The sequence below is a fragment of the Leuciscus leuciscus genome, assembly GCF_965113295.1.
Source record: "Leuciscus leuciscus genome assembly, chromosome: 4".
Taxonomy (NCBI): domain Eukaryota; kingdom Metazoa; phylum Chordata; class Actinopteri; order Cypriniformes; family Leuciscidae; genus Leuciscus; species Leuciscus leuciscus.
The window spans coordinates 17,428,773-17,455,508 of record NC_138728.1 but is presented as its reverse complement, the minus strand read 5'-3'; the positions used below and the strand labels follow the sequence as shown (position 1 = coordinate 17,455,508).

The 26,736-nt window shown below is 39.0% G+C and overlaps 1 protein-coding gene and 1 long non-coding RNA gene across 3 annotated transcripts in view; both read left to right on the top strand.

Annotated features, from left to right (window-relative positions):
* Positions 1-18,160, top strand: part of pawr (PRKC, apoptosis, WT1, regulator) — a 64,618-nt gene extending 46,458 nt beyond the window's left edge. The window contains exons 3-6 of one of the 2 annotated variants that reach the window (XM_082168319.1): positions 2,995-3,023; positions 7,789-7,879; positions 10,298-10,402; positions 17,028-18,160. In XM_082168319.1, coding sequence (XP_082024445.1) covers positions 2,995-3,023; positions 7,789-7,879; positions 10,298-10,402; positions 17,028-17,114 — 312 coding nt within the window. In that variant the 3' untranslated portion in view covers positions 17,115-18,160. The other variant, XM_082168320.1, reaches the window with a different exon arrangement.
* On the top strand, positions 6,529-6,920 carry LOC309497917. The gene is made up of 2 exons (XR_014205750.1): positions 6,529-6,645; positions 6,716-6,920. It is a non-coding gene; the product is annotated as an uncharacterized lncRNA (long non-coding RNA).
* Positions 18,161-26,736: the final 8,576 nt, after the last annotated feature.

Genomic DNA, 26,736 nt, shown 5'->3' with positions numbered 1-26,736 from the left:
AGCTAGAGCAGATGGCAGATTTACGCATCCCTTCAGAGATGCGAGTGTAGTGCTTCTCAAAAATGTGCTGCTTTTTTCCTGCTGCATTTATCAGTTGCTTGGAATGGCTTTTGTGGAATTCCACGTCATATTTCTCTTCTCTCTGACCTCCCACTAGACATGGTCACAATCTACGAGCTTTCTACAACATTAGTACGATGCCTTACAGCTGTCAGGTTCACCCATTACAGTGTTGGATGCACATGATGAGTCTCTGAATTTTCTCTGTACAGTCTGTTCAAGGCCGCTGGTTATTTAGGGATGCAGTAAATTAAAAGATTGTAGCTTTATGAGTATAATTCCTTGATATTTTTATGCTGGGACAAGCATTTCCCTTCTGGTGCTGTGTGTGTGCGCGCGTGCGCATGTGTGTTATTTTGCCTCTTCTCTCTCTAATCAAGTCCTGATCAACTCAAGGCCTCCATCTGCTTCTGCTTAAGGCACGCTTTACCTTTTTTCTCTTCTGCCATACAAGGAAAACATACTCAGATACTGGAGAACCGCTAGAACTCGCAGAACCGTACGGTACATTCCACAGGATCATCTCGCACCAGTGTGGCGCCAGGGTCTCTAATGCATTGCTGGAAAATTAAACTGTGCTGTATGATATTTTGAAGTTGGGCCTCAAAACCTAGCGTGTTCCCTACCTATCAATGGCCAAAAAGGTTCAAAATGATTCAGATTTGTCTCAAGACCTAGTGAGCTATCTACATAGACAGCATTTTTAGTGTGATGTTCAAAACACTATCTAGGTATCACAGCCACATTTACCAATGCCTGCAATGCCCCAAAATGCTGCCTATGCATCAATGCTACACTCAAATATTCAAACATGCCAGTTATGCAAAACAATTTTGTATGTGAATAATCTCTAAATGACCAAAAATGCTAAGTTTCATAGGCACAATCGTGTACAATTTTGGCCAACATGGGCACATTTGGATGCTGGATTGAAATGTTTCACCTGCCTGTAATTGTAAGAGAGTATCATAGGTGCATTTGAACAATCAAATCAAATGGTGAAAGTGTGGGAAACTCACTAGGGTTTGAGACAACGTCCTTGCTTGACAATATAAAGGATATTAGATCATATGAAAAGACCTCTAAATATACAACTCATTAGGGTTTAATACAGCTTTTGTGTGATAATATGGGGTTAATTCTGAGTTTTAAAGTGTTAGTGCTGATTTACATTTTTAATTAGCACTTCTAGTGTGAAGACATTGGATGTGCTGGGAGGGATTTCCCATGCGTCACTCAGTGACCCCAACATTAAGAGAGATGAGATTGTGGCAGTGTAATTTTCACCTGACAAAAGCGCCTGCTAAAAACGTTATGGAGAAAAGCAGAATTTACATAGTGTGATTGAATGCAGTTTCCTTTAAATTGCTGCCCAACAGCTGAAATTCTCACCCTTTGGTTTTTTGCATGGCAAGCTCGAGGCTTTCAGCATTCGTATTTAATCTTACGAAGCCTAAATAGGTAAATATGAATAGTGTATGGACGACAGGCATTGCTGCTTATCTCTGGCAGGATTTAAATGTTTATCGCATAAAGCAGGAAAGATTTAGGGCAAACGAGCACACCTCCAGAATGCCAGAGCAGGTCTGTGCTGGACTTTTTTACACTGGACTTCTGAGATCTTACCTTTTAAATTGGGTGTCAAAATCACAAAGCCCGTCAGATCGCAAACAGCTATGAATTCCTTTTTAAGCAATATGCAATTTAGCAGAAGAGAAACTGGGCTGAATACAATGAATATATTTGCTTTCTCCATCTCGGTTTCTCACACACTCTCTGTCTTCATGCTTACACACTTTCTGTTCTGTTTCTTTGGGCTCTGATGTCCAAAATGTCTATATTTTTTAAGGTTAAGGGCTCCAGCAATGCAAACAGTAGTTATATTAAATAATTTAGCACTTGCTCTCAATCTCTTTCCACCAAATCACCATTATGCTCTTTAAAGTCATAAGGACGCATATAAGGCAAGTGTTCACAAGCAATTTTACTTCTATAATATGTATTTCTCAGTGAAAATATAATAACAATGTAGGATGGAACTTGATTTTGATGATAAGCTCATGAAAAAAGAATATATCAGGTGATTGGAAGGAGAGGGCTTGAAAAATAAGTGCAAAAATAAGTTCAAAAGCGCAGGTTTTGCTTGAATATTTAATTTCTCAACAAGGACAGGCCAACAACCACCTGCATTAAAAGCAAGAACATTCAAAAAGGCTTTTGATTCTTAAGTATGTTTTTTTTTTTTTTGTGTGAAATTTTTTGCTATTTGCTATTCCTATTTTTGCTCTGTGGGTTTACAGAGATAGTAATATTGTGATGGTGTGGATTTAGATTGTTGACATATTGCTTCAGCCAAACAAAATTTCGAGAGGCTGTGAGGCAATAAGAGGAATAAGTAAAATGTAAACATTGTGGATAGAAAAAATTAACATGCATTTAAACACAGATAATAAAAATAATAATGAATGAGATATTTGAGAAAGAATGATATTGGGTCGATACTGTGAACACTATTGAGAATTATTATTTTTATATTGTAAAACAACATAAATTGTGCTGGACATAATAAACAGAATTATGTGTTCCTGGAACATACTGGTCTGTAAGTGTTAGGTATGAGGTAGATAGCAGCATTTAGTGAGAGTTTGAGAATGATAACCTGTAGGCCGTCACAGTGATGGAACTTGTTTTGATGCGCTTCTTTGCAGAAAACACAACTGAAACGTTCAGCGCTGCCTGGATTTATTGTTTTTTGATAAATTTTTCTTGTACCTCAGAAAGTGGCGTATGAATAGAGTCATACCATTCAAAGGCCAAAAGAAGCTATTGGGAGGCTTTTGTGTGTGGGTTTGTGTTTGTGAATGTATCTGTATTTAGGTCTGTCTGTCTCTTTTCAGTTTTTCTCATTCTTTTGCCTCTTTTTTTTTTTTTCAGGATACTCCGAGATCCAGAAGTCATAAGAGGTGAGTCTGACTGCATCCAATATCTGTCAGTGGGTGAAATGTGTTGTTTCAGCATTGCGTTGCACAGAGGCAGATCGAAGGGATTAAACAGTAGTCGTTGACCGCAGCTTCACTCATCTGGTGGCTTCTGTCAGATGTACAAAAATTCTCCTGGCTTAAAAATTTGCCTTAGCGAAACTGCTGAAAAAAGTGTGTCTTGTCAGAAGAAAGGGATTTAAAGCCTGTGACAGCATGGCTTAACTGGACTCATTTTCAGAGCCATTGTGAGACTGCCAGGAGCTTTCGTTCTCTCAGTCGGCAGCAACGTTAGGACTGAATTTGTTTCCACTTGAATGATATAAGTGGACTGTTTGTATGAAGCTGATCAGACAAATTTAAGAGAAAAGTTCCAGGAAGTTAAAACTTGTAGACCCTAAGTTTTTTCCTATGATTCACCCCAAACCAAACACTGATCAAGTTTGAAAAAAGAAATATCCACTTGTCACCTCTCACGTAAACGCTTCCTGCCTTAACAATGGCTATTTTTCTTAAACATTTCCAAGTGTCACATTCAATTTTTGATACGGTTTACAGCAATTGAGGTTAAATTCATAAACAAATAGTTTTTTAAACCGATTCCTTTAAAATAATGTTTTGAAGCATTACATAAAAAGGTTAGAAATTCACTCAACTGTAAGGGAAAAGTTTAGAAGTAATTCCATGAAATGGGATTTAATTTGCCATAATTGCATCCTCACTGTATAATCTAAAAAGCAGAATATTATAGAGATTTGGGTGGGCTCTCATAACTTGGACTGGTAGCAACGGAAAAACAACCACCCAGGTATAGTAGCAATGGCGTAGCAGCATGCTAATGACCGGTCAGAACACCTCTGCAACCTTCACAGAAAATATGTTCAAATCTTGTTTAAATGTTGACTTCTGGAGACTTTTGAGTGAAAAAGCCATCCAATTTAGGATGCCAGCAATTTTTAAAAATAGGGGGAAAAAATCCTTCCTGCCACAAGCAGTAAAATTGTTAAATGAAAGGTAGTGTTGGTGTTTACTGAGCGGGTCTCAGTGATGATTATTTTATTTCATTTTTATTTTTATGGGGGTGTTTTCTTTTTATTATAAATTTTTTTTTTAAATGTATATATTTGTATATTGTTGGTCTTTGTATGTACGCATGTTGAAACACAAGAAACAAAATTTCCCCAAGGGGATAATAAAGTAATCAATTCAATTCAGTCAATTCCAATTAGTTGAGCTAGTTCATTTAAATGAACTAACTGATTTACTAAATGAATCAGACCTCCCAGTTTATAATCGTTTGGACTCGTACATTTTGCACACTGGTTCCAGGGTGATGCAGACAAAAGCCCATCTGAGGCTCAGTCTGGCCGTTTGATTAGCCGCCCATCTTTCTGCCCCGACACTCGCACTCGAACACCCAGGGCTCTGCCGCAGCCGGCACGACAGGTGGGTGGCAGAACAAGCAGCTGAGACCGCTACATACACACTCACAGTGAATCAGAATAAGAGGAGAAGGCTAACCATCACATTAAATTACAGTCCCACTGCCATATTTAATGTTTCAGAGACAAGGCAAATACGTCTTCAGTATTAGTTCAATTAGGCTAGTTCAGTATTAACCAAAAGTTTATTCTTGAGGAATGGACACAGTTCTATAGAAATGTTTTCAGAATGAATTAAACTGCTGCCAGCTAGTATGGCCATATATGTTATGTTAATATATTAACATATTTAGTGTTGACTTCTGTACCCCTCTCTCTCTCTTTCACTCACTCACTCACTCACTCACTCACTCACTCACTCACTCACTCACACACACACACACACACACACACACACACACACACACACACACACACACACACACACACACACACACACACACACACACACACACACACACACACACACACACACACACACACACACACCTACCCCTGCTGGTTTTCCAGGAGCAGATCATTACCTCTGCCTCCTCCCGTTTCCTCTCCACAGGGGACTAATGCAACAGAGTGGCTGTTACATTCCCAGGACATGAACATTCAGATTGGACATCTGCTCTGTTCTCAGAGTCTATCAGATTCAGACTACCCTACACTGATAGAGGCACGGCAAAATACATCACACACCTTATCTGGACGCATTACTGGACCTTTTCGTTTAGGGTTTCCTCTATTATTATTGTTCTACTTTTTTTGTTATCTTCAGTGTTGAATAACAGCTGTGTCATCTTTGTATGATATGTCAGGCCCAATTGCAGTTTTGAAAGTACAGTTTTACATCTTCAGAAGAAAATAACTTGTCACCACTAAGCTAGCTTGTGGCCAGGACATTACTTTGTGGTTGCTGGGGTGTTCTAGGTGGTTGTAAGGTGGTTTCTTTGTCATGAAGAAGAAATAAAATGAAAAGAGCCTACCTGAAAACGTGATATTCTGGTCTCTAGACATGGCGCAGGTCCATTATTATCATGTGTTAGCAGAGTTTGATTGCTTAAAAGTAATGCAAAATACTCACAAAAATTGCTGGAGGAATTACTCTTAGGGGTTTGTTCAAATCTGTAAGTTGTAACCCTAAGAATAATAATATTATAGCAATAATATTAATAATAGTGATTATGCTTGTATTAAATAAACAATTTTGGTTCATAAGTATCGGCTTCATTCTGTACGTTTGACCTGAATATCCTCATTATACAGTATGAAGCACTTGACCGTACCTCCTCATTAGCTGGAGGATTGGAACGACCGTCCGTCAAAAGAAAATAACTGGCGAATATTTGATCCGGCAAATGATCTTTCAGTGCCTGAACGACGATGGCCCAATCAGACCTCAGTGAATGTTAATATTACGGGGGCCAGAGCCCCCTTCAGCCCGTCTGCGAGTTTGATGTTGAAGTGAGGCTTTAGAAGACGGAGGTGAGGCGATTGAAGCTAGTTCCAATCAGAGCGGGATATTTCTGTAGGGCCAGTGTTGCGTTTGTCACTTTCACAGCTGATTTCACAGCAATTTCAAAGACATTTTTGAATTCGGTTTCCTTGTAGCTGTGAAATGTAAGTGTTTGAAATGTATAATGACAGGTTCTCTTAAGCAGGGCTCTGTCCTTTATTAACTTGGGATTGGCCGCAGATCTGAACGCTTGCTTCAAAACAACTGCATTCGCGACTCATCTAGTAAAACAAAGAAACATGTTTTGTCTTTCCAAACGATGTTGGACGGACACGGTTTTATTAATGTAGATTTGATTGGATCAGGATGGGGTTAATGTGTTACATTAAACACAGTCAAATCGTTAATTACCCATAATGCGCTTCTCTTGACTATTTTATTCCACACGTAATTACGACTTAAGGACTAGAGAAACTAATTATGGACTTGTACCACAAAATAAGTATTTTTTTCCACAATAATTGATAAATATCACAATATAGTATTCCAATCTGTAAAGCTGCACGAAAACATTGTTTATTGCAAAAAGTGCAATTTGGGATTACAAATGTAAGAATTGTTTAAGATCTATGTTAAGATCCTATGTCCTGACATGACACATGAAAACTAAGTACATTGTATTTATCATTTAAGGTTAAGATGATATCAGATGAATGATTCTGTTAAACAAAGTTTCAAACAAGAGTTTTCTGCCAGTTCCTGTTCTCTATATTGTAAGTGAAATGAGCCAGATGTCCCATTCTTTGAATAGTTCTTCTGATTGGATTAGGACCGGTGACCCTCTGGAGTCTGGGGTTCCTATACCTGGATACTTAATTTGCATGCTTTGAGTAAGGTGGTCACCAAGGTGTTTGTCTCCATTTCTGAGCACTGCCTCCTAAAATGTTTTTAAACTACAATGCATCACTGTCTCAATAAAGAATCCTGCTAAAGATACTACCGAGTTTCCTACACTTGCCAGTTTCTTTTCCTCCTGCTTTTGTGGAATGTACAGGCAGCCCTCAATCAGAACACTCTGAAACAAAAAGATGGCCCAATAATTTGATTCCCGGTGAGGTTATCAGCCGAAAGAGTAAAATATTACAAAGGAATTCTCTCTAAGGTTTCCACATATGTAATTATTTAAATGAACCTGGTTAAAATAAGTTCCACATGAAAATTCCCGGAGTGTCTGGCCTTGGTAGAGAGAGAGAGAGATGCTGAAGTGGAAACAAATGAAAAAACCGACAGATATTCTTTTTTTATTTGTTTCTCCCTTTTCTTTGACTAGCTGCACAGCAGTGTCCCAAGGCTCAGTCCTGTAAGAAGCAGGTCTGTTCTCCTCACTAATGAAAGAGCATTGCTCTAATGCCTTCTACTGTGCCATAAAAAGGCTTTTCATACTCTGATAATTTACTGCTTCAGTTTTCTTATTTCCGCTCCTACGAAATAAATGACGCACTTTCCAAGCCATTATGTTAGAAAAAGGTTGAAGTCTCATTTAAAAAGAGAAAAAAATGTGTGAAAAGATGTTTCAGCAAGGCATCTTTTGTAACCAGACCGTTGAATGAAAAGGTGCGCACCTGTTTTTTTTATTTATTTAAGCTTTTAAGAAGAGCTTCCATTAGAGGCGTACGGTACCATTGGCAGCGAGTCACGAACCGGGCACACTGTTCCAAAATGCTATTTCAGCGTCAATAAGCACGACCCCTTTTAGTTTGTTTTGTACCGTACTTGGCATGTTCAAAAGAAAGATGTATTCATTTAGATGTTGGAGCTAAAACAATTACCATTTGCATTGAAAATTGTGTTTTTGTGTGTCCAGTGACGAAGACAGACATCGCCATCGACACGGACGGGAAGGCAGCGGCGCCGCGCCCACAGCCCTGGAAAGAAGGCTAGAGGAGCTAGAGAGGGTACGTTTGTGTACGTCCACCGTTAAGATGGAACGGCATGTTTCACCTACAGGTTTTCACAGTCTTTTTCTCAAAGACTTTGTTTGTATCCTTGAAGCAAAATGTTTGCCTTAAACTACACATGTAGTGTAAAACATTTTTTCAACATTTCAGTGGGTTTAAGAAGTCTTTCTGCTATCTTTGGGTCGATCCTAAATCGCTGGTGCGTAAGTTCTCACGGCGCAGTCCTGACCTTTCTCTGGAAGACATCTCCGTCCGCACCGTTTTTATGAAACGTCACGTGACCGAACTCTGTGCAGCTCACTCTCAAATGTCACCATACTTTCAAACCTGGAACCCACTCGAACTCATGGTCACATACTGTTCACAGTGATATTAAATTTTCCTTTCAGCATGGGGTCAATATCCAAAGCCAGTGAGACTTGATTTTTTTTAGCACCTTATCTTGCAGTGGTTTCACATATATTTCTCAGCACGACAGCTCTGTAATAACCTTCAATTTAATTGGCTTCAGATTTTTCCTCGAGACCTTGAGATCAGCGCATTAAGACAACACGATCGTGAGAGGAATGTCTGTAGTCACCCAGACATGCGTAGGCCCTACACGAGAGGTGCTGTTTTATTGTCATTCGTCAAACAGTCATAAATATGAATGTCTTTGAGAGGATGTAGGAACATATGTTCAGGTGCGCTTACATCTAGATCCGACGGAGGATGAGACATTGGCATTGACATTGGCAACAGAATTGCATTTTCTGTTTTGAATAAAAGTGCATATTCTAACTGTGCTCGATGTGACAAAATTGTAAAGAATGAAATGCAATATGTCTATCTATACTGCACACAAAACCGACACTACATACTCATTTATGTTTAAAGGGGTCATGAATTGAGAAATCATACTTCAACATCATTTCCTCTTTAGCCCCGCCCACAGATTCACGCATGTCATGTAATAGTAGATACCAGAGATGCAAACACAGGATTACTCCAGCAACAAAATGCCTCTGAGGATTACAAGACATTGTGCAGTGGCAAATTGTGGAAAAACACAGTCTTTGCATTGACTTTGATTACAGTCTCAGATTGTGTCAATTCGTTTGTTCGCTTTATTTTACTTGGAATTCTTTTCAACAAGACACCGTTTGGCACAGGCTTTCCAGAGACCGAAAAGAAAAGATGATGCACTGCTGACAATATTTGGTCCGACAGCAATACCTACTGAGTATTTATACTTGTAGCGTTGCAGGGTTCATACGGAAGAAAGCACTAGAATGCTGCTTTTGTTATTGTTTTGATCTAAGCCATTCGCTGTCATCTTGAATAAAAGCTTCGGTGAGCGACATCTTCTGTCATTACAACACGTTTTATATTACAACACAACACTGCAATTGACAATGTAAGAAAATTATGACAATTCTACAAGTGTAATGGCAGTGATGTGGAAAATTATAATAATAAGCAAAACTGTTACCCAATCATAGCAGTTGGCATTTACGTCCCAAGTTCCCTGTCTTGAATGCGGCACGCTTATCAAAACTGAGCGTATTAAATAGAGGGTCCAAAACAGGGTAAAAAATAGCCAATTACTTCTAAATTATGTTTTTGGATGTTAAAATCTTGATAAAATATTAAGTGGAACTCAGAGAACATTATATTAAAAAAAATCAGTTTATGACCCCTTTAATAATAATAATAATAATAATGGTAACACTTTACCATAAGGTTTCATTTGGTAACATTAGTTAACTACATTAGTTAACATGAAGTAATAATGAACTGCACTTCTACACCATTTATTAATCTTAATGAATGTTAATTTCAACCTTTACTAATAGATTATTAAAATCAAAAGTTGTATTTGTTAACATTAGTTAACCAACATGAACAGCTGGATTTTTATTAGCTAACGTTAACAAAGATTAAGAAATACAGTAACAAATGTATTTCTCATGGTTAGTTCATGTTAGTTAATACATTTACTATTGTACTACAATAGTACTACTGTAAACCTTACTGTAAAGTTTTACCATATTATTATTATTATTAATAATAATAATAATAATAATGTGAAGCATTACTTTTGAAAAATAAATCTAAATAAAAATATTGTCCATTTATAGGAAATAATTTGGAGATAAGCACAATAATGACAATCACTCATATTTACATATCAGGTATTCAGCAACCAGTCACACATGGTGTTAATTGTTAGTCAGATAAAATGATAAAAATTGGGATGATTTTAAAGAAAATGAGAAGTTTTGGATGCAAGACACCTTGATTTAAAGTAAAAAAATAAAATAAAATAAAATAAAAACTGTCCAAAGAAGTCCAGGGCAGTCTGTCACCATGCCGTGTTGACACACTGTGAGATGCACACAAGGCTTTGGATCTGACAGAATTGTGTGTTCACAGGAGCTGTCCTTGGAGAGACAGGAGAACGGTCGCCTGCTGAAAGCCCATCAAGACAAGGACGAGCTGATCATTAAGCTGAAGGAGGAGATCGACCTGCTAAACAGGGTGAGAAGCCTCATAACATGCGCACGTGGCCAGAGGTGGCGCTATCTGTCCTAATAATTTTCATTTTCTGTCCGATAACCACATAAGCATTTCATTTGTGTTTGAGTAAATGACAATTTATAGGCTGATTGCATGTGTGCTCCTAGAGCATTTTGCTTTGGGCTTAACCTAAAATAGGCCAGCTGTCACTCAGTACACCTGGAAGTTGATGAATTGAAATATTTCAAGCTATATGACCTTTACATGGGTATTAGTTAAAAAGTAGCTATTAAAATAACGGTGCATTGTAGAGGTACGCGTGGAATCGAAGTTTCGTTCCTGCTAAAAATAAGTTTTATTTCTTTCTGCTCCCGGCTGCAGCTTTTACATTTTGGCCCACCCCCTGCCAGCAAAATCCCCCAGGTAGAGATGTATGTGTATTTTTCAGTGCTTTTTCGATATGACTCGGTGTTGCTCAGGTGTCATAGGCATTTTCTTGCAATTCCCACACACACACACACAATGCTTCACCTGGTTGCATTTGTTGCAGTAGGCAAAAGAAAGGCACTTTCCCTTGCAATTGCAGACAACCAAAATAAAATCAAAACTTTTTGTTGCGCAATAGACGAATAACATTATGTATCTTCTAACATTTTATCCAGAGTTCCATGGGTCATTTCTTTGTCCTGCTTCCCGCATACACATCAGTATCATCATTCCCACACCTGCTCTCAGCTGCGTTGGGCCCTTTGGGAATGCAATCCTCCAATGTGTAGAATTTTAAAATGAACGGCCCCAAATATGGCATGTCAGTTAGAAGTAGTACAGGACAACCTCACTGTCTTTGACTATGTATTGGTAGGTATACAGATTGCAATAAAGTGAAAGCTCACCATTTAACCTAGGTTTTTAAAGCAGCAAATAGTTTTGAAAAGGTCCAAACACATTTTGATTTGTTTCTAAAACAGTGACGTAGGCCAGCACTGTGTCGGCTGTCCTTGTGCCTTCAGTTTGTTTGAACCTGAAGATTTGCACAAAACATCAAACACTATAACCTACCGAAGTAGCCAAGTTCATTTCGTTCCCTCAGTGCGATTGAAAGCAAGTTAACATATTTATTGAATGTATCATCTAAAGTGGTAATGTTAAAAGAAAAAATAGTAAAGCAAAAATATATATCTTTGTTTTTTTTATCCTAAAATTGACAGCACTGTTGTGCTGATGTGAGATTTAAAAAGTTGTCATGTGGCATAAACGTTTGTCACACAGAGTGTCCCATTAAGAAGTTAGCACTTGCACTTGTTTACTCTGCTAATGGACATATCTGCTAACTTGTCACGGTATATACTAAGGCACCTGGCAGCACTGGGACGTCTCCTCTGTTGTTGAGTTTGCAGGTGTTTTGCATTGCGTCAAGCTTGTTTTCTGTCCCCATACAGCCGCGTTTCACGCAGAACGGCAATGAAAGAGAAACTATTAGCAAACGACCACGTCGCCATCTCGCAGCAATCAGCTCTATATCGTAAAGGTGCTTTGTGGCTTAGGGGAAGATTAGTATGATCATTTGCTTTAGGGTAAGAAATGGTGTCAGTGTGTTTCATGCTGTTATTGTTTAATGTGAAGCGGCTGCCACTGCATTGGGCCAGATTGGAAATTTGATGAACATTATGGGGTCACGGTGTCCTGTGGGAATAGATATGAGGCTGAAACTGGACGGACTCCTTGAACATGCGTCGGGCGCAGGCTAAGCGAACACTTGTATTTACGAGCACATAGCGCCTATCAAGTAGCAAGACGTAGCGTTAGGAAGGTCCTTCTCGTGGCAAACGAGGTCAAGGTTTAGTAATGTAATTTCACAGATAGTTTAACACGACACTGTCATTAACAGTTTTTCCATCACAAACGCATTAAAGGTTGATGTGCAAGTTTATGAAAGGTCATCTTTATACTTGAAATGTGTGTGCAATAGCTGTAACGGTGATGCTACTTAATTATAGAAGCTTGTAAGCAAAGGTGTGCCATTTCCAGTGTCTGTATTAATGCAGGGCTGAAAGATTGTAATAATCTCTGAGTCATGGTTTTCCATTGTGCTTTCACAGTGCGGTGTCAGCATTTGGTCTCTTAATGTGCCCGATGGCATGAAACTGTGAAAGCATTGGCTTCTGCCCTTGAATACGAATTGTATAGTGTGTGTGTTGGTGGGTGGAAAAAACAACAAAATCAGTTGTGTCATGTTGACATCAGGTGTCTTTGGGAGTTAAGGTGTGTTTTAAGGTGTGTTTGATGATGTGAGGCGACATTGTACGTATAGTTTGAGGTTGTTTGTCTGATTTTCTTTTTGTTTCTGTGGGTTGTCTACGATGTAGGCCTATATGGTAGTAGTCAGTGTCTTTAAAGTGGTAATACATATTTATATTGTGTTTTTGCTGTGCTGTGTTATGTGTGAATTAGGAAGAATGAAATGTTGAATGGCTTGTTTGTGGTGATGTGTAAAGTAGCTGGTAAAGAGTTAGTTACTTAAAGTGAAGTTGAATTAAGATGCTTTTGTGTAAATTCATTCAGGTGAAGTGTGATGTGTTATTGTGGTACCATTTCTCAAAGCAAATATAGCTGGTGGTTGTTTGTATAGTGTTTTAGTGTATGTATGGTTATGATAATGTGATGGAGTGAGGAATGGATAAATAATGTAAGAAATGAATGCTATGTAGAGTAGTAATAAAGCAAGAATTGGTCATGTTTGTTGAGTAATGTGATGTGTAGCTTTCTGTATATGGCAGGAGTGTCCAAACCTGGGGTTAGTGCCAACCACAATCAAACACACCTGGAGGGGATAATCCCAGTGTTAGTAGGCATACTACAGAAAGTTCTAGGCATGTGTGGCGCGGAGGCAAGTTTGGCCATCCTGACTATGGTCGCCTGGTTGTGTTATGAAAGAGCACAAGGAATTGTTGTAGCTGGAAGCATGTTAGGAAGATTGTCCACAAGCATTTATGGTAGTCATTTATTCAGAGTGTCCCCAAGCTTAGTCCTCAAATAGTTGTGTCCCATACCTGCTGAGTATTCATGTGTGTAGCTTTAAAGAAGAAGGGTTGTTCCCTTCCGTCCACCTCCGTTGAGTCGCGCAGGTAGAGTCGCAGGTCTTTACACGAGCCGGTCTTCACACGACGAGGGATGAGCACGATGGCTGCCGCTACATGAATGCTGCACCTCTAATACTTCTTTGCTCCTTGTCCCACACCTGCCTGACGCCTCGTCAACCAATAGCAGACAGCTATACGTTACGACCTACACCAATGCTTCTCGCCCCACACCTGTCACTCATTCAGCTCGTTTCTATGCAGCCCTATCCGCTGCCCTGGGTGTGTCACTCGAGGCCCCCAGGAACTGTTACTGTACTGCTTTATTCATGATAACTCTAATAAAGTGTCACTCAGAATAAGAAGTGTTGCCTTGTTTTTGCCTCATATTTCTCTCCCTTATTTGAGGGGAGTTTCTCTCTCACTCTCTCACACACAGGGTTCTGCTCTTATACTTGACTATAGAATCTTTTTCATAATACACATCAACAAACTGCCAGACTCATTTTCATTGCATCACAGCTGTGCATTAAACACTATTACTACATGTGATTGCACAATGATTTACCTTATTCACTAGTACACATGCATCAAAAAACAAAACAAAATGTATCCTGTCTATTGATTCGTTCTTATGACTATTCCCCACTTTTCAACAATCCCAAATTCCAGTCATCCAGTAGTCCAGTTCAATATCCTTACCTCTCCATCATGGGCCAGCTCATCGTTAGAAAGCCACTCTACTTTTAGTCCTACAGCAGGGAACAAACCCAGTAGGTGGTTCTGACCCTTTTATGTCAGAGCTGTTGTCTTTGTCTTAGATTGCAGTCTGTTCTCTCATTTGATTCCAACACAAACAGCTTCGACAGCGCCAACAAATACAGTCTGTTGTGTCGTTGCTAGACCGCTCAAAGGTTTGCCTGATGTGTCTGTCTTGTCCCTTCACTGTAAGGTACATATGCTAACAAGAGTCAATATAAATAAATAGGAACAAATAAATGCATACGCACATAAATACACTGCAAACAAAGCTTCCAGGAACAGATGTGAAAAGGTCACTCACACTTAAACAGACTCCAATGAAAAAGACAAATTCCTCTTTACGCCACTCAACAACAAAAGACACCAAGAGAATTGTTCTCTCCTGACACTGCCAAACTGCCACTAACGGCCCTGGATACTGCCATTATAGCTCAGCTTCATCCAGCCATCCCTACCGCACCGCTACACAACTAAACAAACAACAAAAAACACTATACCTCCATTACACACATGTGCATGGACTTAATGACTGCCACTATTTTCACCTTTCACAAGCCTGCCATTGATTTGGCTGATGAACTCCGCTTTACAGTGCAACCTATGCTGAAATCTTCACGGCTTGCATGTAATTGACTAGTCTACTCCGTGTCTCAGCCAGAATAGCATTTACAACGACAGAGGAAATAATTCAACCGCACTCTGTACGCAAACATGTTATTATTTACTTTGTCCCAGAGTGTACAAGCCATTACATATTTCCTTGTAAAAAAATAATCACTGTATTCTGTATTTGATTTTTCAAATCAGAACAACTGCAACTTTCCATAGTCGTGTACATATTTCTCCAGTTTAACACCTTTTCACCCTTTCTTTTTACTTCAGATCTCCAAAAAGTGTGGCGCAAGTCATTCCACTGACTGTCCGTCAACGTTACTGACCAAGGAAACTGTAAATTAAAGTTGTCGCTTTCTTGTCAGATCTTTTGACAAGGCCACAGCTTGTTTAATTGCAACTGCACAATTGTGCTGATGTCACATTTGTGATTATTAATCCTGCTAACATCGCTTTTATTGAAGCAGTTCAACTTACAGCTTTGCTATTAGTAGACTGCTGCCTAACACTGTTGAGAGACTGAGGTCATTCACACACATAATCTAGGGATGCACCGATACCATTTTTTCAGAACCGATCCCATACCAAAAATTCAGAGTATCGACCGATACCGATCCGATACCAGCGCAGTTTCTTTTTAAATCAAGTACAATTTCTATAACTCAGTGTGTTGAACTGATAATCACTAGTTTGTGTGTTAAACACAATCTACTAAATACAGACAACTTCATTATAAAGAAAAACAACAAATCAAAAAAGTATATGATCATAATCTATGACAAAAAAGCTACTATAAACTAAATTAGTGGATAATTCTGCAGTAAAAGTTACTCTTGAAAAATCACGAGTGCACAATAATTGTATAAAATCGGAACATTTAGTGAAAAAAAACATTATTTAGTGGGGAACAAATAAGAGACAATAAGTGTAGCACTAAATCTGGTAAAACGTTACAAATAAAATGAAGACATCTTTTAAATGTATAGCGCAGCTGTTTAATGAGGCAGCAACATATGATAGATAGGACAGAACAAGAAAGGCTATTAATAACCTTTCATTGCGCAGAAGTATTATAATATGAAAGGCTCACAGCGCACAGCGCTTCGAGTCCGCATTGAAAAGTTCAAAGCACAAAGGAAAGACATAATGATGCGTAGTGTATTATACAGTATCTATCTATGCAATAGTTTATTGCGCCTTTTCTTTGACATTCTTAAATTTCAATTACTATGCGCGTGAAGAACAATTATAGCGCTTTCTACTCCAGTGTTTTGATCTAACAGACACCCGGTAGAGAGTAACATGATTAAGGTACAGCAATAAAGTCCAGCAAGATAAAGCTGTTTTATGCGAAACCATCTTTATCTATAGATCAAGTATAATAATAGAAACATTGATAATAATAGAACCTGCTTTTCATCTTGGCCACATTAACACCTCAGGTGTGCATTCTTTTTCTAATAATTCAATGGCCCGTCCTCAATTACAACTTACATATTTATGATCATTTTAGCACACTATCACAAATCACACCGATTCATTTTTCAATCCTAATAGCCTTTTATTTTGAGTAAATAAAACAACTGTTTTTTTGAGTGGCATAAACACACCATCATGCCGATATCTGCATGCCACTGCAATACATGCATCTTGCAGTATAAGGTAAATGATTAATTGATTATTCATTTTAATTTAAATTCATGGGAATTTGGCTAAATTTAAACCTCCTACTTGAAATAGTGTACAGTACAAGGGGAAAATGCCATTGCCTACAAAGATTGTGAAGCACAAATGACCTTTACCTCACCGATTTACAGCAGTTGTTTTGTAAAAACACTTGCGTATTGAACCAGCAAACGCATCCTCCTAACACCTCCAGCAAAGGCACTGACACATTTAATTCCATATTAAAGAGCATCTTCTAAACATTTAACAGTATCTTAATACTGATAAGAATTTTATCACATATTTCGGTTTTATATGTTCTTAGACTACAAATACCATATTGTTTGGGACACCCTAACAACAACCAACTCTATTACAATCCATCCAGGATCACGTCTCCCTTGTGTTTCTTGAGAACAGCATTATTAGATGGCGTGTTACGCTTTGAAAAAATGGCCTGCTATCATAGCTTCCTTTCTTTTGTGATGGAAAATAAAGTAATCCTCTCTCTACATTTCTAACCTTTTCAGGATCTGGATGATATTGAAGACGAGAACGAGCAGCTAAAACAGGAAAATAAGACCTTGCTCAAAGTGGTCGGCCAACTCACCAGGTAGAACCCGGTGACCCGAGGACGGCTGAAATGGAGTCTGCGTCTCGCTGTGGCGGCCGGAGGGATTGGTTGAAAAACCCCGCCGCCGCCTCTGTCCTTTATGTGCTCTGCTCTGGTCTTACGTGTCTGTCTGTCTTGTTGTCGCTCTCTGGAAGACAATGCGTGCGTGGGGAGGCTTTGAGAACCTGGACCTCCGGATGTGGAACCGAGCCACCGACGCCGTGTTATTCGAGGCCTCCCTCTTCTACCGGAAGAACTTGCCCTCTATTTAATGTAAATGTGCGTGTACATTGGCTACTCTGACTGTCCTTTTGAGGCTTATGCAAGACAACGAAAAGAGGAAATGCGTTTGAATGTACGTGGTGTGGCACCAAATTCCTTTTCTATTACAATTACCTTTGTCCAAAAATTCTATTACCCCATGTAAATGAGTCCCAAAAAGTGCCTGTTGAGACAGTAGCCTGCATCTCAACTTGTGGCCTCGTTTTAAACTGGGTAACCGCTGGCGGTTGGCGGTACTTGGTGCAACTCCGTCACGTCTGCGACCTTCCCGTTTTTCTTTTCGGCGCTTCGGCCTTGAGCGTGACGCTATGAATAGGTCTCTGGCTTGAAGCTTGCAAATGCTGTAATGAATATTATATGTTATTGTCTGATCATTTTACACGCTGTTCAAATGTTTACATGTGGTTTAAACTCGTGGTATCAATAGCTGTAGCTTTTCATCATGTACGGTTAGCGTGACTCGTAGCCTAGGCTGCTGCTGCACGTTTTCAATTAATCAGACCCGTTTGGAGACGTTAAGCGTGTTTGTGGGGCCTCTTGTAGCCCGTAAAGGCTGCGATATGACATTTATAAACTGCAATTGTTTGCTCACCATTTTGGGGTTCTTATCTATATTGAGCTAATCTACAGTGCTAATGACATGTATTGTGCAAAGTGATTTAAGGGGGTATCTTTTGTTTTTTTTACTATAGGGGTGGAAGATATCTGTTTCCCATTGCTTTACGTAATGCATGTACAGAAGATTGAATAAAAGTTTGCATAAAAATCTTTCATGCAAATTCCTTTTTTATTAATCAAATTCTGCCTTATGCAATGTTTGTATTTCTAACCATATTTATTTATAACCAAATGGACGGCATTATAAAATCTATACCTCTTCTGACGTCATTTACTGGCCTTCATGTCGGGTGTGTTCACACATGGCATGTTTGGTTTGATTCAAATAAACTGGTGCGATTGCTCTGTTTGTGCGGTTCGTTTTGAGTAAGTGTGAACGCTTCCATCCGAACCCTGGTGTGCACCAAGCACGCAGACTGAGACCCTTTAAAAAGGTGGGTCTTGGTCTGCTTCCAAAAGGACTCTAGTGCTGTTGGACTGAAATATGAACGCAACATGGACCAAAGACATAGAAAACAAACCAAAAACAGGACGAGTCACAAGCAGCCATCCTAAAAAGGACAGAATGCTCAAGCATTTCTGGGTTTTCTAGTCATAGGATTTACGTTGACAATTTACCCATTACAATTCCTTTAGGTTTAGTCTTAAAAAACTTGACAGTGTGAACTCCAAGCAAACCAGGACCGCGTGCATCGTTTCCTTTTTTTGATCCAACTACAAGGTGTGAACACACCCTTACTGTCTTAGATATTTTGAAGAATCTTGGTAACCAAACAATTTTGTTGACCATTGACTTGCATTGTATGGACAAAAACATACAAAAGAAACAAACATTACTCAAAATATAAGAATTTTTTGTTCCACGGAAACAAAGCAAGTCATAATTGGAACAACATGATTAAATAATGACCATTTTCATTTTTGGGTAAACTATCCTTTTAAATTGCATGAAATTTGAGAATCACCTCTGTCACAAGTTTTTGTTTTGTTTACTGTATGCAAAGTAGAATTGCTTTATCTTGATTTTTGGCTAAACTTTGATCCTGACATCATCTTGACACTTTTTACAACATTCACCCATCGTCTCCCGCTGTGTGATTTCAGTCCTCTGTGAATAGAACAGGCCCAGATTGGCGCAGCGGGAAATCGTGAGGCATTCATAAAACCAATCAGAGGCTACCGAGCAGAAGGCTTTGCTATCTAGAGGATGCAGGGACTCCTGCATATTAATAAAGCGACGCCTCTGTGGTCATTAGAGCCCTCACCCCAAGAGGAACGTCTGCTATCGCGCTAATGCTTTAGTAATTGCTTCATCTCCCCCACTTTGCTGCTCCAGGACAGACGTGCGTCTGGATTAGCATTTTTATGGAGAAAGAGCCATGTGGATTCTTCTGGGAAGAGTGGAGACGCAAACGCATCCGTTTACTGAACTTTTAACATTCCTCCACCTTTACTACAACTCTACAACTATTTGTTGCTTAAGTACTGATGTAAACAGACCCTGGTCATAAAGATGATGGAAGCTCACGTTAAATTCACTGCATCGTGATCCTGTTATTTAAAATCAATTTCAATAAAGCAGCGTTCAAACTGGCAGGGGGAATCCTACGCCCTCGTTAAGAGCCATTCAAATTTGATGGAATTAAATTAAATTGATTTTAATTGATTCATTATTCATTTCAGGTATCACCAAATTGATTTTCTGTTATAACACTCTAAACACTAGCATACTTTGTGAACAGCAGACCCTCATGGTCACATGACTGATAGAAGTTGAAAAATAAACTTATGATCGTTCACACACTTGGATTACTTGTAAATATTTCAGTGTTTACTTTTGTGCTGAACAGATGTGTTTATGTGTTAAACCTGTTGTCGGAGACCTCCATAACAAAATTAGGAACCTTTAAAATAGCATAATAGGGGTACTTTAATTGAAGCTGCGGCAGAAAAGGCTGTGTTCACCAAAAAATTCAAAGTCATTTAAAAGGCCAATTCCCATGGCGCCGACAATCACCAGATTACAGTAAGTCACATCTCAGACATTCCACAACCCGGCCAACGAGAGCCGCCGCCGACCAACGACAACGGACGCCAACAGATGTAAAGACTGATCCAACAAAACCTGACAAAACGTCTGTTGCCGTTGTGAAATGACTTAAATAGAACCAAATCAGGTCCCAGCTCCTGCTACACACCTGCTGACAGAGAACTGCCATTCACAAAAGGAACAATTCGCATGTATTTGTGTAGGATTTTTAGGATGATTAGTATCAGGAGTAACTATGGGCCACCTAACTATTAGACAGGATCATCTAGTCACGGAGCAACACGAGACGCTACAGAGACAAACAGCAGTGAATTTACAAAAGCCACAAACTGACTCGTCAGAGCAACACCGGCTACTGAACAAACCTGACATCTCACCCTACTGAGGACTCTTACCCCGGATTTCCACCAAATGCGGAACGGCTGCGGATCGGCTCCGTGCTCCGCCGTCCTTCAATACCCACCAGGTCCGGATTTGTTGCGGAACGGCTGCGGCCATGACTGACAGCTGAAGTCACGAGGACCCACGAGATCTCGCGAATTCACGTATGATCGCGCGATATAAGTGCTGAATTGCTGCGGAGCTATCTGGCAAAAATAGAAGCTCTGCGTATCTGCTCCGGAGGGCTGTGGATCGCCGGAGTCGGAACGCAGCCGTTCCGCAGTCAGTGAAAATACACACATTGACTTTAATAGAAACCTATTGACTCCGCCGTCGTTCCGGAGCGGATCCGCAGCCGTTCCGCAGTTGGTGGAAATTAGGGGTTAAGATGCTTCATGTTTGACAGTACAGTTCTGAATTCACACTCCACTCTGGTTGCTCAAATCCTAGTTATGCTATACAGACCAAAAAATATCTTCTCACATCTTCAGAATTAAGATCTACAGAACAAAATCTCTTGAAAAATTGGGAGCTGGAGAAGAACACCATCGAGACAGGTGGGATTCTGGTTCTGCGGTCAAAACCAGCCCTATGCCACAGATTTGCTCTCAATATTTAGTAGACCCATTATATAAATGTAAGTAACAGCATACACTGTACATTTGGTTATGATGTAACCTGCAGAAAGAGTCACTTCAAAATGGTTTAATGTAAATTTTAATAATCAGTAATATTTCCTATCAATTTCTCATCACTGGCACATTTTACCCCACAGCTACATTTAATAAATGTACATGGTTTTATACACTACATGCACAATATGTATGATTATGTATGAATTTTTAGACATGTATAAAATTGCTGTAAAAATGTTGCTTGTGAATAATAAAAAAGTCACTTTTCTGATATGCATCTCACAATCGCAGACAGCTGCATATGATGGACCCTTACATAAATGTGGTGGCACAGCTACTCCACCAAGTTTACATTTTCTAATTACACTACTTTTATGAAGGCATTTTCTCCACGCATGCAGCTGTAAATTGTTATAAGATGAAGTTCTTACTGCCACTGATTTGGAAAGGGGTGACCAACAGTCATGGGTCATGGTCAGCATCATATAGAGCAGCAGTCACAATTCCCTATCTGCTTTGTTGTGAAACACATATCATCTTTGCCATAAATACTGTTTCCAGGTCCATGCCTCTAGAATGCTGCCTCAACAGCCGTTTATGAACACTATTCAGGTCTAGCAAACTTTTCATTTAAGCTTTAAAGGGATAGTTCACCCAAAAATGAAAATTCTGTCAGTAATTACTCACCCTCATGTTGTTCCAACCCCGTAAGTCTTTCATTCATCTTCGGAACACAAATTAAGATATTTTTGATGAAATCTGAGAGCTGGCTCACTCCTCCAGAGGCTTCAAGGTAATTGCATCTGCCGGCCCAGGTTCCGAAGATGAACGAAGATGCCGGTTCCGAAGATGAACGAAAATCTGAACAAAAATTACGGGGTTGGAACAACATGAGGGTGAGTAATTACTGACAGAATTTTCCTTTTTTGGTGAACTAACCCTTTAACAACTCTAGGTTTACACTACAGTATCAAATATTTGAATGATTCAGAAAAGATGTCAACTAAGGCAAGATTTTTCAGTAGTACTGTATCCCACCATAAGCACTGTTTGTTGTTTGCTTTCGGGAACTGAAGGACTGGGAACTGTGATGCGTAACAACACACTTAACAACCAGATTGCTATCGTCTGTAGTCATATTTACACACATCATGTCCATGACCATCATTTCCCCAGTCACCCACACACACACACACACACACACACACACACACACACACACGTTTCACTGACTAAATTAGTGAGGACATTTCATATTTCAGGTTAATAATGTTTTCTTTGTCTTAGCCTGACAAGAAACATGCACATCATTATTATTACATTAAAATATAAACATTATTTGGCCAATTTATGAGAATTTTTTACTACATATCTTTACACGTCTTTAGAAGTTGGTTATCATTATATTTTACTATATCAGTGAGAATATTTGGCCCTCACACCACTCATCCTCACAGACTGACCGACTTACTGTTAGTTGGTTAGTCAAGTCTCAAACAATCGTGTGCTCTATATTTCAAACCCTCAATCCTCTGGAAAAATAACTAAATTACAAACATATCAATCCACAGCATCAGTTCAAAAGTGTCCAGAACTTGGCAACTCTGGGTTGAACATAAATCAAACTTATTGACAATTTAACCAGATTTCTTAAATATATCATTGCAATCATCACTGTATAATTGGAGTGTCCAATGTTATTACCAATGATTAATAAAAATAAAATAAAATAAAAAGCCATTTAACAACGGAAGCCCTCACATTATGTTAATATTCATAACATATTTTTAGTCTAAATAACCCCGAATATACTTCTATCTGGCTACTGTATGCTGCAATTTCTTGAAAGGAACGTCTAAAAAGACCTTTTACTATGATGAGGAGGACACATTTATTTATGAACCATTTATTAGGCTAACTGACTTTACTTCACTAAAGTTTACCAAGCCACATCTGACTAATCACACCTCGCACTACGGCCTCATTTCACATCAAGGCGCACACAGACTTATGTTCAAAAAACGGGATGGAACAGAAGACATGGGGCTCGAGGAGGGTTTTGAGTGTAGACGCACACAATCCTAGCGCATTTACAGTGCGTGTGACGTATTAACCTGCGCGCGCTCTCTCAGTTCACCTGTATAAAAAGCGACGAAAAGCAGCCAGTCGCAGTTTGTGTAAGTTTATGCATTTGGGACTTTATATGTTATTTTGTGTCTTACTTTGAAGCTGATGACGCGTTGATGACAGACACTCTCGTTCTCAATAATTAGGGCGAGCACGTAATGAGTAGAGGAAGACGCATATTACGAGTTTAAGCTGCAATTAGCGAGCAGCGCCCTCTGTTGGCCGAAACAGACGCACGACAGGCTCGACTTTCCGTATTATAGCCATTGTCCACAACAATATTCAAAGGCCCCATGGCTTTTCCAGTTGTTTGTGATTTTATAGATGAGTATGATGGGAAATTAGGTCTACTTTTGAATTTGACATAGCCTACAATTTCTACATGATAAAATATTTTAGAGCTTGGCATAACCAACCTCAAAAAATGTATAGGCGCCTATTCATAAAATGTAAAAATTCCCATGCACTTGAAGGATCTAAGGATTCTCAATAGCGCGTGCTCTCTCTCTCTCTCTCTCTCTGTCTGTCTCTCTCTCTCTCTGTGTGTGTGTTTTATTTTACTTTGTTGTATTTTCTTTTCTTTGTTTTATATGGTGTAATTATACCATTTTCCATTGTTTTCCCCTCGGTATAAACAGATCTGGTGTCCGGGGTCGGATTTGACAATTCTGACGTGGATCTAACAGAGTAATAAGATTTAGTTGTTAGCGGGTCAATTAAAATAAGAAATCTAATAATTTTAGCTTAACTTAATGCTTGTTTTCTCTTTATTTTAAATCATTTTAAGCCTTAAGGCCCCCTGGGTGAGAATCACATTCACTTTCATATTGAATATTATTTCACGTTGTGGGCTGTTTTGAACATACAGGTAAAAACAAAAACAACTGCCTCTGAAATGAACGGGAAATGCCTTTTTTGTTTTTATGGAGTCACAACCAGATGTTCTTGTCATGCCACTTCATTATTGTTTTAAGGACCTGATAATAAACTTGACACACTATGTGTTATTGTAGCAATTGCATAAACCAAATTATGTTTACTCAACACTTCATAAATGTTTTTGTGTTGTATCTCAGCTAAGCAACAGATTCAGGAAAGTAAGATGAGGTTTTTCACTGGAAGGATTCGTAACCTCAGATCATGACTAAATTCTGCACTCATGCTTGAGTTTGACTGTGAGAAGGCGCACAGACACCGGTCTCATCTCGTATTCATTGCTCTTAAGCAGACCTTGAAGATCTACTCACAGATGAAGCGGCCGGCAGCTGAGTAATGTGTACGTAATGGTGCGAGATGGTCAAAGTCATGTATACCGAAATGCATTTGATCGTGTGGCGCTGATAGCCCCGAGACCCCCGCTCTTATCTTGTTCTTCAAGGAGCCCATATTTCATTATCAGCGCTTCCGTGCGCTCACTCCCAAGCCCCAATCCGCTCAGAGGATATCTCTGTGGGCTTCGCACTCAGTAAGCCTGAAATGGAAGATGATATTGAACTAAAGACAGAAAATGTTGTTTTACCTTTTGATATTTCACACTTGACCCTCAAGATTCAGACATTTCAATAGTGGTTAGAATCAGTGTTAGAATCTAGAATCCATATATCGCCTACTGGCGTTTGTGTTAAATCCAGAGAGAATGCTACTATACTAGTCTTACTATTTATGGAGAATATATAATGTATAATGTGCGCAGAAACCAAATCTCCTTTTCCATATCTGACCTCTAGGGCTCCAAAAGTTGACCTCACCGAGAAGGTCATGGGGCATTTATCGACAGGATAACCTCCAGCCTCCGCTGTCAAATTTAACATCATTTATTATTTCTCAGCTGCAGAAAATACTGCGGCATTTCTTTAAAAAAAAAACAACACCAAAAAACACCTACAATGACTATGGCAAACACAGTTTTGGCAAGTGATTTCCAATGACATTCACGATTGCTGGATAAGGATTTTTTTTTTAAATAATTAATTTGATAGAAATCACACTTTCTACAGCAATTTCTAGTTGATTTAGTCAATATTTTAGAGCTGGACATTCAATATAATTGGAAAAAGGTCAATATAATTTCCATGACTGGGAACCCTGATCATTCATTATTACACATGCATGGGCTCTTTGTGGAACTAGATTGTTTTGCTTCATTACATTTATTTGTTTGTTCTACTACATTTTATTTGACAAAGAACAACAAAATGATACTATTTTGGTGGAAACAATGAGTACATTCATTTCATCAGTTGCAGTTTGAAGATTCAAATGAATGTCATTTACAAAAACAAAAGAGCTCCTGAGAAGGTTCTGTATCAACAGGAAATAAAACAGTTTTATTGAACATTTGTGTATATGAAGTTATATAACAACAGTCAGAAACTCCACAGAGTGAATCACTACACAAAATGAAACGAAATTGTAAAACACCTCATCAAAAATGAAGGTATACACAGCAATATAACTGTCGGCTCGCCGCTGGGGCGAGCAGTATGGCAGGAAAAAACACCCCGAACAGTTCTACAAGATTACAGAGAAAATTTCCACACACAAAAATACTCAAGCAGGCAGTTGATATACACAAAGGCAACTAGGATCTCCCTACAGCATCAGATTCTAATTCTTTACACAGCTTTTTCTTGAAAGGTGGCTTTTCGTTGTAGCAGAGTATCAGAGGGTTGTATGCATGTGCTGTACTGTACGTCGTACGCTAAGCGATAGGGCTTTGTTTGTTTTTCTTTTTCAAGTCGTCGGAGCTGTTTGCGTGCTTTGGTAGGCTTTAGTAAAAGATAGCGTTGCTTTGCAGGACTAGAAATGGCTTATTCAGACTACTTTACAAACCTCTGAGGTGCAACGAGCAATGCTGTCTTCTACTGTACGTCCGGCTCTACACCTAACGTGCAGACCCCTGATAGTGCGATAACACCCTTTTGCCATACGAAGCGAGTGTAGTATTCAATTCGTGACTCTAAAAACGGCATTTTATCCTTGTTTTATAAACAAGCCTCTTGTATTAAGATATCGTAGATAATGAGAGTACATCAGTTAACATAGGAGTAGTCGAGGAATAATTGTAGGCCTACTTATAGTTGCAATTACACGTTCTGGAGATCTTCTCTATAGGTTCGATCTCTCCGACAGGGTAAGAAATCATATTCAGCTATGAATAAAACACATGAATCAATATTTATTGCAACATTGAAATGAAAGTGCCAACTATACTTGGTCCCACGATAAAAAGTAGAAACAAAACACACAGTCCATACTGTACATTCTGAGTTCCATAATAAATATAAAATGGTCTTCAATAGGGCACTAAAGGAACAATAACCAGGTAATAGTCATGAGTGTAATCATAACAGCGATAACAGAATGGTACAGCCAATCATATTAATAGTACAACAGATAACAAGATTGATACAATTCTCTTATATCCAGGTGATCTCAATAATGAGGAAATGATATCAGGACAAATATAAAAATATATACACCTATTCTGAAAGGGAAGGGTTTTATATATAGCCTATATATATATTTATTTA